This window comes from Bos grunniens, chromosome 8 (genome assembly GCF_055505025.1).
Source record: "Bos grunniens cultivar Pamir isolate PY7600 chromosome 8, Bosgru_T2T1.0, whole genome shotgun sequence".
Lineage (NCBI taxonomy): Eukaryota > Metazoa > Chordata > Mammalia > Artiodactyla > Bovidae > Bos > Bos grunniens.
This window is the reverse complement of record NC_141172.1, coordinates 104,976,695-104,992,971: the sequence shown is the minus strand read 5'-3', so window position 1 is coordinate 104,992,971 and position 16,277 is coordinate 104,976,695. Positions and strand designations below refer to the sequence as shown.

General features: G+C 49.8%; 1 protein-coding gene across 2 annotated transcripts in view; it reads right to left on the bottom strand.

Annotated features, from left to right (window-relative positions):
* The window catches only part of PAPPA (pappalysin 1), a 267,221-nt gene that overhangs the window by 223,477 nt on the left and 27,467 nt on the right, over positions 1–16,277 (bottom strand). For both annotated transcript variants that reach the window (XM_086413907.1, XM_086413905.1), the window contains exon 2: positions 8,376–9,438. In XM_086413907.1, coding sequence (XP_086270033.1) covers positions 8,376–9,438 — 1,063 coding nt within the window. The remainder of the gene's footprint in view (positions 1–8,375; positions 9,439–16,277) is intronic.

Here is a 16,277-nt window from a genome sequence, read left to right as displayed (position 1 = left end):
AAGCAGAGAGGGATGGAGAAAAAGAAAACAGCCCTCCATAAATATGAAGAAACAGGAGCCTCTTCAATGGCTACAGACAAACCTGTGAGCTACATGCTGCTGTCCACTCAGTGGTTTTGTGTCTGCAGAAGGTGAGAGTGGAGGTGGGGGGGTTCCCTCTCAGGAGGTGGAAAACTGGCCAGCTGCAAGCAGGCAGGTACAAGCTGGGCTGAAATCAATCAAGGGAAACGTGTTTCACGAAACCAAATGTACCGGTGTCTGTTCAGCCCTTCCTCACAGTCCGGCTGCTCCGTCTCCTAACCTGGAAGGGTGTCTGACTGAGTGCTGAGGCCGTCATGAGTGGTCAGTGTCACCCGTGGATGGAGGAAGGAGAATGAGAGTGCTGACCAAGCCAGACACAGGGCGGAGAAAACCCAGCCGCCTCCCACTGAGGCCCTCAAAAGGGCACCGTGCGCTCCATTTGTCTGTCCAGGGCCCTGGGAGTGGAAACATACGTCTAGGAAAGGGGTGAAAGAGGGAGCAGCCACCGCCTGGTGGGGCCTCCCCGGTGTGTCTTGGAGGAAAGGGTCCAACCTTCACCTGTAAACGCTCAGGTGGGTGTGCTGTGGCCAGATCCCCAGGCGCAGGTAGAAGGCCAGCTCCATCCTACCCTGCCCAGTGGGTCCTGAGGCCCTCGGGGGCACTGGCCTGGATCCCAGCCCCCTCCCTAGGATGCTCACAGGTGAATTTCTTGGTAGGATCCTGGGACCCCAACAGGCCTGTGTTTTTTGATGGGAATGCATACACTCCATGTGACCTGCTGCCTAACTCTTGCACAAATAAATACATTAGCATTTCGTACATGCTAGGCTTTGGGAGTAAAGGAAATCTTTAAAAAATGGAATTGGCAGGTGTAAAAATCCAAGGGCCCTTGGTAGTACAGAGTGATTAGGTCACATCCAACTCCCAGTCCAGCTCGGAGGTTGTAGCAAGGGGGCTCAGGATCTGAGAGGGGCTAGGAATTTGGGCATGTGCATGTCAGAGGTCAGAAGGTTTCCCAGAGACAGAAAATTTCCAAACAACCATTGTTACTTTGAGCGGTCACTAAGTCCCAGGTGCTGTTTGAAAGGGTTGACCGGGTACGCTTTTGTGACATCCTCTAAAACCACCCAACGTTACTTTCATTCCTGGTTTTACAGAGGAGAAAACTGAGTCTCTGATCATGGAAAAGACTAGTTCAAGGTCACAGAAATAGTAAGTGGCTTGATTCACATCCCCTCTGTGTCTGAAACTTGTGTTCTTCTTTATTTTCTGGACTGCCCGATCCCTCACTCTTCTGCACTGTCTTGAGCATCTTATTAACCACATCTTCAGGGACCACGAGCAATCCTTCTCCTGCTCTCTATCACCCCTCTAGTCTGCTCTCAAAGACCAAAGTCATGAGTGTTCGTGGGTCACAGACAGAACCTGTGAGTCGAGGTGGGCTTTGTTCAGAAGAAAAGCATGAGGAAATCTCAGACTGAATCAGAGGACGGCAAACCACGTGGATTAGGGGGCCTGAATGGGGTGTTTGCATATCTACACTCAGGCACACACATGGGCTGGACATGGTCGAAAAGTCTAGGAGCTTCGACTGAATCAGCTACCCACCCACTATGACCCCCCTCAACACTGAGGGGATCGTTCCGTGTTGCAGAGATGTATCCTCTAACACAGACATCTGGGGTGTTTTCAAAGTAAACTAGTGTGTGAGCTCAATGAGTTTGATAGAAGTTATGTGGTCTTCATTTAAAAAGCCAATTCTGTGGTCAGTCCTCAAAAAAAAAAAAAGTATTTTAAGAATGGAAGTAATCTGAACAAATGCCCTCAGTGTGCGCACCGAAGTTTCAGCCAGACCTTCTTTATGAGCCTGCAGTCTCTGTAAGACAAAGCTGGTAGAAGAGGAGCCCACGTGCGCCTGGGGGCAGGGAGGGGAGCCTCCCAGCACCTACTATGTGCCACGCACTGGCCCAGGTGCTTCACACACCATGGCTCCATTTAAATTTCCTGACATGCCACACCCAACTGTGACCGTTGAGAACCCAAGTCATGTTACTGCAAGATGGGCCAAGGCAGACAAGGAACCAAGACTCAAGTGCTGGTCAGTCTCCAACACCCCTCATTTCTCCATTCCACCAGGCCTGACTGCTGTTATTGCTTTAATGAATGTTAGTCACGTTAAATAAACTCCGATATTCTGATTATAAAATTCCAAGCAATTTCTCTTACATGATTACTGGAAAAGGATGAACAAAGTTACAGAAAAAAACAACAATGCCTTCTTTCATCTGCGTGCTGGTTAACTCTTCCCAGAACTCTTTCTGGGATGTTATTTTGTGTGACCCTCGAGGCAATCGTGTGATCCTGGCAGTCAAATACCATTGTTACTATTTTTCCCTTTGGACAGACGTGGAAACGGAGGCCCGAGGAGATTAAGAGACTTGCATAGCTAAGTCAGGGCTCGAATCTGTTTCCCCTGAATTCTTCTCTCATTCTTTCTAAGTCTGATTGTGGGAGGTTCATAATCTGATGATCAAGAGAGGGCATCTACCTGCATGAAGCCTCAAGCATCTACCCCACCTCTTTCTTATACCCTCCCCACACCTGCCCACCTCCATCTCTCTGCTCCTACCTTGCTCTTTTATTCCACTCCAGACCCTACAAATGCTGGAAACCTGTTTGTATACCTTCTCGACCAGAAAACTTTTCCTGATTGCTCCTGACTGCTATGAATCTGCCTTTTCTCAGAGCTCATGTAAGTCTTATCATCTGTCTGGTTCATTTGGAAGCTAATCCTCTGCTCTCTTGCCATCTCTTGAATGACTGTAACTAAATGTCATGAAACCACAGCATGCAGATACCTTGAGGACATGGATCATATCTTCAATCCCTAGGGCATTTCTCACAGTCCCTTGGATAACAAAGTCCCTTACCAAAATACGGATGATGAATAAGAACACAGCCTTCCTGAACAGAGTGCTTCCAAGTAGCCAGCTGCTAAGACATCAAGGCAATAGAGGGCACTGAAATGCCTCGGGAGGAAGAAACGAGACCCCAGGACTTGTGCTCTGCTTGGCCCCCCTCTCTCTGTGAGGCCTGGGTCAGCACTGCCCCTCTATGGTCATGGGGGCTGGACCATTCCACCACTCATTTCAGCTCAGAGAGTCCCTGATTCCAAGCAACTGTGTTAGACGTGCAGAGAACGGAAGAGAAGAAAGTGCATGCTCTGTGAGATAATTCTAGAAAAGAAGTAAAAAAAAAAACAAAAACCAATAAAGGGTCTCATTGGAAGGCAAACCATCTACTGGCCTCAGATAAGGGGCAGGAGAAGAGACTGAGGAGGATGACAGGCACTGGCAGAAGGGTCACGTAGACTGCCTGGAGGCTTATTCCAGCCCTTTCCAAAGATTCCAGCAACACCCACTTGGGTCCAAAGAAACAAATCACGGCCCCAGGGGATTGCCCTTGTTACATTAAAAATAATAATGCGGAGAAGACAAAGAAAATGTTTCCCTGTGAGCCATCGTCCGGGTGTCTGGGAGGTCTTCTTTTACCTGCCCTATTCCATAGGAACAGACGTTCAAGTGAAGTTCACCTAACGATGCCAGAGCTCGAAGCTAGAAGGGGTCCATCAGGAACTTGGTGGGTGTGTTGCAACATCCTCTCACCATGAAGTGTGCCCAGCCCGAAGTTTCAACTGCCCCTGGATTTCCTGATACCGGGGCTTTCTATTAACATCCAGGTTTTTCATTTCATTTATAAAAAGATGCACCAAGTACGTTCTGTTTGTAGACATTTCTAATGGCTGCAAATGAAGTCCTGCCTACCTGGCTTGTCTCCACTATTGTAGGGAACGGCCAAGAGTCACTGGAATGTCTTTTTATAACTGTCCAGTCCAATAAAAAGACCTGTGCTTCCCCTCCAAGACAGGTCCTCTTGGCTGAGACTGGAGGAGGGGGGTGTCCATCTTTCACACCAGGGATCGTGATGCCTTGTTTGCTCACCTCTCTTATCCACTGGATAAGAGAAAGAAAGAAAGTGAAGCTGCTTAGTGGTGTCCGACTCTTTGCAACCCCATGGACTGTAGCCTGCCAGGCTCCTCCATCCACGGGATTTTCTAGGCAAGAGTATTGGAATGGGTTGTCATTTCCTTCTCCAGGGGATCTTCCCAGCCCAGGGATCGAACCCAAGTCTCCCACATTGCAGGCAGATGCTTTACTGTCTGAGCCACCAGGGAAGCCAGGATATCCACTGGATGATGAGCTCCAAAAGGGCAAGGACAGGGCTGGCACAAAGGGAGCATTCAACATTTAAAGAGAAAAGAAGGCAAAATAGGAAGGAAGGAGGGAGGAAAAGAAGGAGGGCCTAAAGAAATGAAAGGAGGGATAGAGGCAGGCTATAGTTTTTCACGAGATAAACCGAACCCCTTTCTGCTTATGCTCCAGACCCCAGCCATACTGAGTGACTCCGTATTCCACAAGCCCTTCCTCATCCCATCCCTCCCCGACCCCTTACTGAGGCTGCATCCTCTTGGTGGACCCGCTTTCTCAGTGTTCTGTTTACTCATCCACATCCACTCCCTAGCCCCCTTCTTTGTCCATATCCTCACTCAGGTATCCTTATCCTGCCCTCTTAACAAGGAAACCCCATGGCCAATCTAGCTGTAATAGTTCTGCAGTGGCTCATGGACATCCAAAGTCCTTATCTGATTCTCTTCCAAACTCCCTCATCTCAGCATTTCACGATTCCAAATGCTCAGAAGAGGAGGGCAAGGTCAGAGAGCCGGGGAGCAGGTATCCATGAAAAGCAAGAATGTCAGCACAGTCCTGAGAAGCTTCATCGCAGTAGATGACTGGGCCTCGGAAACCTAGAGGACCCTTAACCTCATTCTGATCACTAATGGATTGTATGAGCTTAGGCCTCAGCTTCCCTCTATGGGGGAAGCAGGCTTTGGACCCACTGATCTCTGAGGCTGTTTCTAGGTCTGACATCTAACATCATTTCGATGTCTTCTGTAGCCTTCTACTAGGACTGGGTGAACTTTGTAACACATGAACTCCTGAGAACGTGGACTAAGGGGGCCCAAGGATTAGTAGGTAAAGAATGGCTTCGAATGTGTTAGAAGAAAGGTAATTCTCTGATGGAGTCTGCACTACTGTATCACTGGTGGATCTTAGTTTACTCGAAGGAACTGCTACATAAGCTGTCAGGATGATGAATTTTACTCAGTGCCACTCTAAGTAAGCTGTGCACCAACCACTTCTCATTAGTCTATGGCACAATGAGTATAGAAGTGGAGAGACAACATTTAGAAACTTTTAGAGAACTCTTGACACTGCTTCACCATTCTTGGGGATACTTCATTCATACCAGTTCATTTTTGTTGTATGTTACAAAAGAATTGGTTGGCAACGTAGAGGAAACAAAACTGGTTCTCTACCACAGACTGAGAAGTAGTAATTGAAATATTATCTTTATTGTTTTTACCCATTGAGAGAGAGGGAGGGTGGGAGGCAGGCAACGCAGGAGCATACCTTGTGTGTAAAACAAGTTCACCTCTTCATTAAAAATCATCGAGACAATGTCAATCTAATTTTCTATTACAGGTGTTGTCCTTCTTTCCTAGCTCCCTCTCTCCCTTTCTTTCCTCTTTCTTTCCTTTTTCATTCATTTCTTCCCCCCCCCCATCCCTCCCTCTTTTTTTAAAATCATAAAGCAAGTGTTTTCTCTGCAAATTTCCACAGGTTTTTCTCTGCACACAGGAGAGCTGATTCAGCCAGAATGCTGTGCCCCTCCCCCTATCTTCATCAGGAGGTGAAACATACCCGGTGGGGCTCCCTGGGGCACAGGACTTTCCAGCCAGCAAACACACAGGCCCTGGTGTGAGTGGTCACAGTGCTGGCAAATGGCTGCTCACGGGCATTCTGGACATGTGGTCCCATGACTTAGAAAAGAGGAGGCCACTGGCACCTGCCAGCACTGTCTGCTGATGGTCAGCTCTCTAGAACCTTGGGCCCCACAGCCCCGGCACCCCAACCACAGAGGTCAGCTGCCCTTGGTCCTGCCCCAATCATACTCAGCAGTTTTCTCCCAAAGGCTTTACGAAAGCCACCTCGCCAGTCACTCCTGCTTTTTGACTCTGCCCCTTACTGCTCCTTGGATTTAAAAATACCTCCCTTCCATGGGAACGGTGGAGTCAACAGAGCACGACTCAAATCTAAGCTCTCTATGCCTTAGCTGAGTGACTGGGGGTCAGTCCCTTCCTTCTTCTGAGGCCCGGATTTCCTTCCGCAAAGCAGGGACACAGGTGCTCACCTTCCTGGCACTGGAAAGGTGCTGAATAAACATTTGTTGCATGAGTGAATGAATGGATAAGCGGACAAATAGATGAGTGGCTTCCAGTATTCCTGGCTCTTTATCTATCCTCCCACACCCACTCTACCTGGGCATCCCAGGAACTCCTGGGGTCTGGCTCAGGAAAGCATACATCACATTCATCTCAGAAGTCCTGCATTTGTGATTTAGCCAGATGTCTTTCCTGACCTGGGACTTTGGTTGAGTCATTTCACTCTTTAAGGCCTTATCAGTTAAATACAAAATGCTAACCCTGTCCAGTCATTCTCATCAAAGGCCATCAAAGCCTAACTAGAGCAGAGATGAAAGTGCATGGTGACCTGGAAGGAACCTGCCACACACCAAGGCTTTTCCTACACGGGCTGCTCCCATCTCTGAGCCAAGGTGAGAGTCCAGGGGCCTGCCTGGACTCAGCCAGAAGGCTGAGCTGACGTGCTCTCTGGCTTGGGGCCAGGCATGACATTGTCTTGCCAGCATCGTCATTCCTCTGCACATAGGTATTTTGTCAGTGCATGGGAGGCCCTGGCTCTTGTGAGAGAGACATAAAGAGAAGAGTCAGCAGAAAACCTGCAGAGGTTGGCAAATGAGCCAACCAATCAAGCCATTAGCAAGGCCAGGGTCCTGTGAGCTGGAGAGAATGGAAAAGTTCAGCATGAATCTGGAAAGTCAGGAAAGTGGATGCAGACTGTCTCTCTGACTTAAAACTAGTCCCCCTGGGTCCCACATCAAATGGCGGTCACCTATGGTCCACCTCTGGGTGTTTTGGGGGGTTGCTGGTCAGAGTTGTAGTACAAGGCAGAGGCTAAGTCAGGCATTAGAAAATCTGCCCTCCACCATTTCCACCCTCTTCTCAGCAATATGTGAAGCTCCTCTGCCTTGAGTATCCTCCTTCTACCTCAACTCAATCTACTCAATCTCTGATGTCCAAACCGTACCTAAGCTTTCCCTAAAATGTTCAGGCTGCAAGTCAGCTGTTCCTCTTTGACCTCCTACGCATGCTCCATGCTGCCTTTCATTGTTCAAGAAGCGGCAGATGCACTTATCGAGAGGCAGTCACCTGCTAGCCCCTAGGAGAGACTTGCTTGGCCGGCCCTCATTTGATCCTCAAAGCAACTTCACAAAGTAGGTGCCACTGTCATTCCCATTGTACAGATGAGGACATCTGTAAGAGGTCACAAAGTAAGGGAAGAGCCCTGAACCCAGGATTCTTGCCTGGAAAATCCCATGGACAGAGAAGCCTGGCAGGCTACAGTCCACAGGGTCCCAAAGATTCAGACATGACATAGTGACAGAAAAAGCGTGCAGTCTGTCTGACCCCAGCCCATCCCAGCTCCACCAGAACTGCCCAACAGACCCTTCTGCTAGCACAGAAGCAGTCATATGACTCTGTCTAGTACGGTACCACTAGCCCCAGGTGGCTACTGAATTCTGAAAACGTGGCTAGTGTGATGCAAGAACTGGATTTTAAACTGCATTTCATCTTCACTAATTTAAAAAGTCACATGTGGCTAATGACCACTGCACTGGACGGCAGACTGTAGCTGTTAGTACTCAGCCCAGGTGGTCCAGTTCTAGACTCTGAGCCTTTTGAGAAGACAGGATCTTGAGAACTCCCTCTGAGCCCATAGGAGGCGATGCAGAAATATTTCAGTAATGGACTAACCTTGCGTATTTGTTTAGTCACTAAGTTGTATCGGACTCCTTGCGACTCCATGGACTGCAGGCCACCAGGCTCCTCTGTCTGTGGGATTTCCCAGGCAAGAACACTGGAGTGGGTTGCCATTTCCTTCTCCAGGGGGTCTTCCTGACCCAGGGATCCAACCCGCCTCTCCTGCACTGGCAGGCAGATTCTTTATCACTGGGCCACCTAGGAAGCCCAACCCTGCATGCAGTCCTGTGATTACTTGGTCCAGTCTGCCTTGCGAATTGGGAAATTCCCGCAGCCCCATTGGGCGTTAGGAGCCACACCCATGGGTAAAAGGGGAGGAGCTCGACTCCCTTACCTGTGCAGATTGTCGGGCTCGAAGCAGGTCTTGGTGACATCGGTGATATTGGGGTCACAGCACTCCCCGCCGTCGAAGTTGAAGCGCTCGTAGTTGCAGTCCATGTCACACACCCCGTTCTGCTGCTTCTTGGCGAAGGCGGGGTGGCGCAGGTGGCGGCAGTCCCCGCCATCGTGGCCGGTCAGCGTGTGGTTGCACTCGGGGTCGCAGTTCTCGTCGCCGATCTTGCTGATGTCGCAGTTGGCCAGGATGAGGCGGCGGCGCAAGGAGGAGTTGCTCACCTCCAGCACCTCGAGCTCCCAGGAGATGTTATAGTGCTTGAAGGCCTCGGCCAGCTGCTGGTGCTGGAAGTCGATCTGCTGCCGGCTCACGGTGGGGTTCTCCCGGCCGTCGTCGTGGAGGTTGACCACGCGGTAGCGCACCACCTTGGGCTGGCGGAGCCGCGGCAGCTGGTTGTAGTTGGCAATGACCTCGGGGCTGTCGCACAGCGTCTGCCCGCACAGCGGCGGCTCCAAGCTGGTGTCCAGCCGGAAGCCGTGGGCGCCGCTGACCTCCACGCGGGGGCTGCTGCCGTCCTTCATGGGGGACCAGGCTCGCTTCACATTGTCCCAGTTCTCCTGCAGGAGGAGCTGAGGTAGAGGGCCCTGGGGGCCGCGAGTCCCCATGTCCAGCAGGATCTCGCGCTGCGTCCTGGCCACCTTCCACAGGCTGAAGCGCTCTACGGAGCCCCGGTAGTTGTGGTTCAGGGTGCTGCCTCCCAGCATGAGGACTTTACACTTCTGGGTCAGGGGGCTGAAGATCCCGCCCACCTGCTCCCCGGAGGTGGCCACCTGGGCACCGTTCATGTAGAGCTTCATCAGCCGCCCGTCATAGGTGGCAGCCAGGTATACCCACTGGCCTGGGAGGTAGCTGCGGTGGGCATTGATGGTGGTCACTTGCCGGGCCCGGTCTGTCTTCAAGGAGAAAAAGTAGCGTGGGTCTCTGTTGCCTTGGTCACTGACGGTGTGAATGCCCACGACCCATCCTCGGTCACGTGAGGCATAAGAACATTTGTCATAGAGCCCTATGTAGCCCCAAAAGAAAAAGATGAATAAATAAAGGGTGGAGGAAGGAGGGGAGAGTTCTTTCTTTCTGATAAAATTCCTATCAGGATGCCCAGAAGAGGAGGTCACAAACTGCGCTCAGTGGCCTTCTGGCGGTGACTGACTGAGCCTTTGGGACCACCCCGAGGGCAAGGTGAGGGCTAGAGGAATGGAGAACACGGATGAGGTAGCTTTGGGAGGTTCTGACCACAACTTTAACCCATGTGGTTTCACTTTGATTGGTTCTGAGAATGGGGCACACAAAAAATGACATTTGTTTGCAGAATACACACTTGAGCTAAAGAAAACAACAGTAATACTACTAATAATTAAAATCTGAAAATCTTTGATTTTGCAAAACCGTTGGATGGGGAAGAGGACTTTTTAATTAAAAGTGTATTTTAAGTGTAGAATGACATACATGGTGAGAGGGAGAGGTAAGAGAAGAATCAGAGAGAGAAAATGCTCAACAGAAGGTGCATTTCGACAGCTCCGACTATAGTCACCATAACAGGAGTGCATCAGCCACCAGCTCTCATCAGTGATCAGTGGTGGTGAATTGCCGGGAAAGTTGCCTGGAGAAGTGATGGTCATGGACTGCAAAGCTTCTATCGTAACAGTAGCCCTGACTAGCTCTGACATTCACCCCCAAGAAAGCCAGGCGTACTTACTATCTGAGCTGGAAAAGTTTTTAAACATCAACAATTCCAACTCCTTCACTCAAAAGTTAAGGGAGTTGAGACCCAGGAAATGGAAGGTATTTGTTAGGTTACATAGTCACTGACAAATTTCCTGAGACCCAGTTCAAACCTGCTTTTCTCTAACATCAATGCTAATATTTTAAAAAGTAAAAGTCATCCTCTTGGCATAAAAAGATGTTGGGGACTCCATCATTAAGTAAAACCAAGCCTCTGTCACAAGTGAGGCATTGTGTGAAGGTCTGCATATGCATTAATTCATTCAACCCATTTAGCACCCTCAAGGTGATGATATTAAGTTAACAAAGGAGGAAACAGGAATTGAAGGAGGTAAAGAGATGGATGGTTTAAGGTCAACTGGTTGGTAACTAGATCCTAGATCCATCAGACCCTAGGATCACCGTCCTAGGTACTAACTCTACCTCCCTCTCCCCCATCAGTGTCACCAGGGGTCCATCTGCATAAAAACACCTGCCTGGGTTGTCCCAAATTTCAGTTGAGTGTTTGGGGAAGTTCCAAGCTAGACATCTCTAGACTTAGCCTGGAAACCCCAGGAACTCACTAAGTAGATTCTCTCTGGATCTAAGTCTCTTTACTCTCATCAACTCCTGTTCCCAGCTTTTATGGAATACACCCAGTGTCCTTGGCACAGGCAAGCAGTTGGATGGGGAAGAGGACTTTCTAACTAAGAATGTACTCTAAGTGTTCGATGATGTACGAGGCTAGGTGGGAGGAGAGAGCAGGGATAGGAGAACGAATAAAAGATGCTCATTTAGGAGGACAGCCCCTACTTTCAGCTGGAGAACTGCTGCGGTCACCATGACTTTGAGTGTACCTCTGCCATTAACACTCATCAAATGAGCACAGAGAGCTTCTAGCAAAATCAGTAGAGAAGGCCCACACACTTTGTACTTCTTTGTGGGTACTGGGGCCTTCAATTTTGTGTAAATCTGTTAGCAGCTGACATGGATGGTAGTTTTGGCCAAGCTTCCAAGTCCACCTACATCTCCCCTATCACCATTCCCTGTTCTACCAACTTTCAAGTGATGGCCAGGGTCTCCTACAATATCAACCTGTTCTCAGGCCTTGCTGAAACACCAAGTATTGGTGGGTCTTGGTTCTCTCCCCGGCAAGGGAAGGGAATGCATGAGGTTTCCCTCATACGCCTGCTCCACGGGGGATTTTCTGTGATCCCAGGTTTCCCAATGGCTAAAACAGAAACCACCTCTCCCAGGAAGCTTTCCCTAATGGTCCTGTGAGGAATAATCACTCTCTCCTCTGAATTCTTTGTACTTTTAGGAAACTGGACATTTACTCTCTGGGTTTGGAGTCTCCCCTAGACACGACACTTTTTGAGAATGATGACTCTGTCTGGGTCATCTCTACCCTGTCCAGCATCTTGCACTATGGGGTGTACACAGCAGGCACTCAGCAAGTGTCCCACAAATGCACACATGGATGATTCTGAACAGAGTGGGAGAAGAGAAAAGGTGAAATAGAAGCAGAGGCACTAATCTATGACTCCCTGGGTAAAGGACAGAGAGAATCAGAAGACAGAGTGTGTTCTTGGCCGGATACAAAGAGCAGGGCCTTTGGAGTCAGGGTAATTCTGATGACAACAATTATTGGCCATACATCCAGGGCAAATCGCTTCACCTCTGTGGATCTCAATCCCCTCCTATCTCTCTTTACACATGTTGTCACGCTTAAAAGACATAGTGGCTATACCATCCTTGGCACACCATGGCTGTCCAGATGGGACTACATTGTTAAAATACTAGAGGGTCTCAGAGTGATGTCAAGGATGCCAAGGGGGGAAGGATGAAAACAAAATGTAGCAACACCAGAGAGAGTAGGCACCCTAAAGACCAGGTGGCTGATGTGTTAACAGCAGGTAGGATGAAGGCTCAAAGAGCACGAGTCCTCCTCCTCAAATTTACTGGCAAACGCTACTCAGAAATCATAGCCCAACCCCCCTCCCCTTGGCTTTGCTACCGTCATGAGACTTGCATGGTAAAAGCTACCTCCCCACTGACCTCTCCAAGGCGAAAGCTCCGACTCCACATTTGGAATGAGCTCCCCTATGTCTTGCACTGATAGCTATGGGAAGTATGAGAGAACAGGCTTCTGGACTTCACCCCGTGCCCCTCTGACCTTGCCCCCCGTCCCCATCCCTGCCCTCGCCACATCCCACCTCTCTGCTCACCTTCTCTTCCGCTTCTGGCTAACAACCCCCTACCTCACCCCAGAACAGAAAATTCTTCTAGTGAGAAAATTCACATCTGGAACAGGATTCTTTCTCTCTCTCTCTCTCTGCAGGTTTTTATCTGGCCGGGGGCTCTCAGGCCTGGCTTTCCTGTTGCCTTTGGAAGGTGGCTGGCTGGAGTTGCAAGGTAGAATGTGACCACACCTGTAGAGTGCCCTCAGCTCAGGACCTTCCTGGGACTGGGGTACATGGGCTTCGGGCGCCTCTGCTTGCAGTTGAGAGAAAAGAGGGAATCAACAAGAACGGCTAGACTCTGCGACATGGAGCGGAGGACCAAGAGGCAGCTTAGCCCCAGGAGGCAGAGAGGAAGGGCAAAGGGAGGGTTTCAGTGGAACCAAGAGGAAACACAGTAAGGAAATGAGAACCCTGAAGCAGTGGCTGCAGAAGTTCAGAGGGAAATATTTACCTGGGGTGTTAGTGGTGAAAGGAAATCACTGAATTTCAATACGGATGGGGGGATGGGGGTGGGTTGTAGTGGTGAATGGGATTTATTTCTGGGCAAAAATAAAGTAATCAACAGCAGCCACATTTCAGAGGGCTGGATGGGAGACACCGCTGTTTCACCAGCCTGGAACTGGAGAGCTGGGACCAGAGATCTGGGCTCTCGGTCTGCCGCATGACCTTGCAGGGGACAAGTCACCCTGCCTCTTTGGCTGCCAGGCCTTATTTCCCTTTTCTGAGAAAGGAGGAGTTGGGAGTAAACGATCTCCCTGCTACAGTTTAAGAGCTCTTTTGTTCCCTGTGAGAATGGTTCCTTGTAAGGAGGAGATACTTCAAAAATGAGTGTTGATTTGAATCGAATGCCTCACGTCATCGCCAATTCTTGTGTGCTTAGAGGACACGTCCTCTGTGTGTCTCCACACCAGACATGCAACAGTGTTCTCTGGAGGACGTGGGTGAATGCCAGTACCCCTCCACCCCATCCTTCCCCACGGTTCTCCAGGAAGATAGAGACAGAGTGAAAGAAACAGTAAGGCAGTCTGAACGTCGCACCATCTGGGCGGGACTAGAGGTTGATCCCAGGGGACACAGCCTCACGGAATGGCCACGGGCAATCCTGCACACCATCTAAGCTAAGTAGCATAAGCCTGCCTCAGAGCTGTGAGCACGTGCGAGCAGGCAAGGAAAGTGCCAGAGCCCATTCATTCCCCAGCCAATGGCCGTCCGGGGCACCTGCACGGATGAGGAAGTAGAGGCCCAGGAAGGAGGCTGCCCTGGGTCTCATGGCCAGCATCAGACACTTGAACCCTAGTCTCTCTAATGTGTCCCTATCTGCTGGCAGCCAGATTTGCTGTGAAAGGGCTGCACAGCCCAGCAGAAGCTTGATGTTTATTTATTTTTATTGTATCTCTCTTTCTCTTTTTATTTTTTCTTGGTCTCAACTCACCCCAGAGATAGAGGGCATGCACAATGGGGGCAAGTTCGAATGCAGAAGGCTTTGCAGGGAGTTTCCCAAAACCTCTGCCCGGGTCACTCCGGGAGAGTTGTCTGGGCTTTGGGGCTAGGATCACTCTCAGGATCCCTGCACTGTCAACGCCCGGGGGCAGGGTGGTGTGACCACGCCACTCCAGCCCAGGTATAGACGGGTCTTCCTCCCACACAATCATCACACTCCTCCCTGTCCTAGATGTCTGTTTGGTAATTATGCATTCAGTGTCTGCTTCCTGACTATATCTCTCTCCGGTTCATTTCTAAACGCCCAACATCCAACACAGCATCTGGTACCTTGCAGGTGCTGCATAGAGTCTGTCATTAAAATTATAAAATAAAGGAAGGGAGGGAGCAAACCAGGGAGGCAAGAGAAGGGGCGCGGGGGGACACTTCTCTATCACTCTGCTCCTTGTAAGAGCATCATCATATTATTAATACAATCACATTGTTTAGAGCGTACTCAGCGCCATGTGCTTTATGGGACTTCTCTCACTTGGTCTTCACCACAAAACTACCAACGCAGCCCAGTTTGCAGAGAAAAACAGAAGCTCAGAAAGGTAGCAGCTTGTCCAAGGCAACACAGCTTAGACTCCATGTCCATAGGAGTCCCAGACCCAACTTCTTAATCACATCACTACACCAAGTGCCAAGTGCCACACACGTTATCCTGGGCTATCTGAAGACATGCCCCACCCCCTGCAGAAACATCTTTGTAAGTTCAACAGCAGCAACACAAGCAAGTGGAATTGAACTGCAAAAAGGCTGCTTTCTGTGTCATTCTTCTGCCTGGGGCTCAAAAACTGGACTAAGAATCAGCGGTCCTTTATGACTAGCTTTTCGTCGGTTCTACCTGACTTGCCTCACTTTACTGGGACTAGAGACTTGCCCGGGCCTGGTTGTCTGTCTGGAGTCTGGGGTGCCTCCCTGCTTTGTCCTTCAGCATCTGAACCTCCACTACTAGCCCCCTTGCCTATGGGTTTCTGACTCAGCTTTGCTCTATTGCCCAGGTTCTATATTGCAGTGTTCTTCATCTTTCCTTCAACGTTGCTGTCCTGCTCTTGGCTGCCTCCCATCTTCCATTCCATCTACCATGGGCTGAAACGTGTTCCCCTCAAAAAACTCCTAGGTGGAAGGCTAGCCCCTCATCCCTCAGAATGTGAATGTATCTAGAGAGAGATCTTTAAGGAGATAATTAAGCTACAGTGAGGTTATTGGGGTGGGTCCTAATCCAATAGAATGGCTGTGCTAAGAGGAAGAGATACAGATACAAGGGGAAGACAACATGAAGACGTGGGATGGAAAAGGTGCCCTATATGGGCCAACGGAGAAGGCAATGGCACCCATTGGAAAGTCCCATGGACGGAGGAGCCTGGTGGGCTGCAGTCCATGGGGTCACTGAGGGTTGGATCCGACTGAGCGACTTCACTTTCACTTTTCACGTTCATGCATTGGAGGAGGAAATAGCAACCCACTCCAGTGTTCTTGCCTGGAGAATCCCAAGGACCGGGGAGCCTGGTGGGCTGCCATCTATGGGGTCGCATAGAGTTGGACACGACCGAAGCGACTTAGTAGCAGCAGCAGCAGCATACGGTCCAAGGGCAGAGGACTCGGAAAATCCAACCCTGCAGACACTTTGATCCCAGACTCCTAATCTCTAGGGCTGTGAGAAAATAGATCTCTGTTGTTCAAGACAGCAAGTCATGGTGCTGTGTTATGGTAACCCTAGCAAACTATAATACTGCCATTCAACAAGTTTTTTTTAAGCTCTCCCCCTGAAGTTTCTCTTAAATCATTTGCTGCTCTGTACTCAATTCAGTATCCTTCTTGGTTACAACACATTGTCTCAGCTTAACTCCTACTGTGGGCAGGGCAAGGAGTACTGCGAGGATATAAAAATGGGTGGTGTGGTCGCCTCACAGGAAAAGCTCCTCCCAGGAAAGAGATGCTTCTTCGCTCCAGCTGGAGCCCCTGCTGTGTACTGAGCAGGCACATAGCTGCTTCTGGGCCAAAATGTCTCCTATGACCCTCACAAGCAACCTTGTATAACAGGTGCTGTTTACAGATGAGAAAACTGAGACTCAGAGGGGTGAGGTCAACCTGCCCAAGGTCACACAGCACTAAGGGGGAGGAAGGAGTGGAATTCAAGACTCCTGATTTCAAGTTCAGTTCCCCTATAGATGAGCCAGACCTCCACTAGGAGGACCTTGACATGCACTGGCATTCACATTGCATAAGACACTTTAAGCAGCCTAGCGCTGATGTAAAGTACACAGGAGGATGTGTGTCAACCAGACGCAAATTCCATGCCATTGCATACAAGGGACTTGAGCATCCCACAGCTTTTGGTAACTACGGTGGGTCTGGGAACAAATGCACTGGGAATACCAAGGGAGAACTGTAATGATAATAATAACGGGCAATGTAG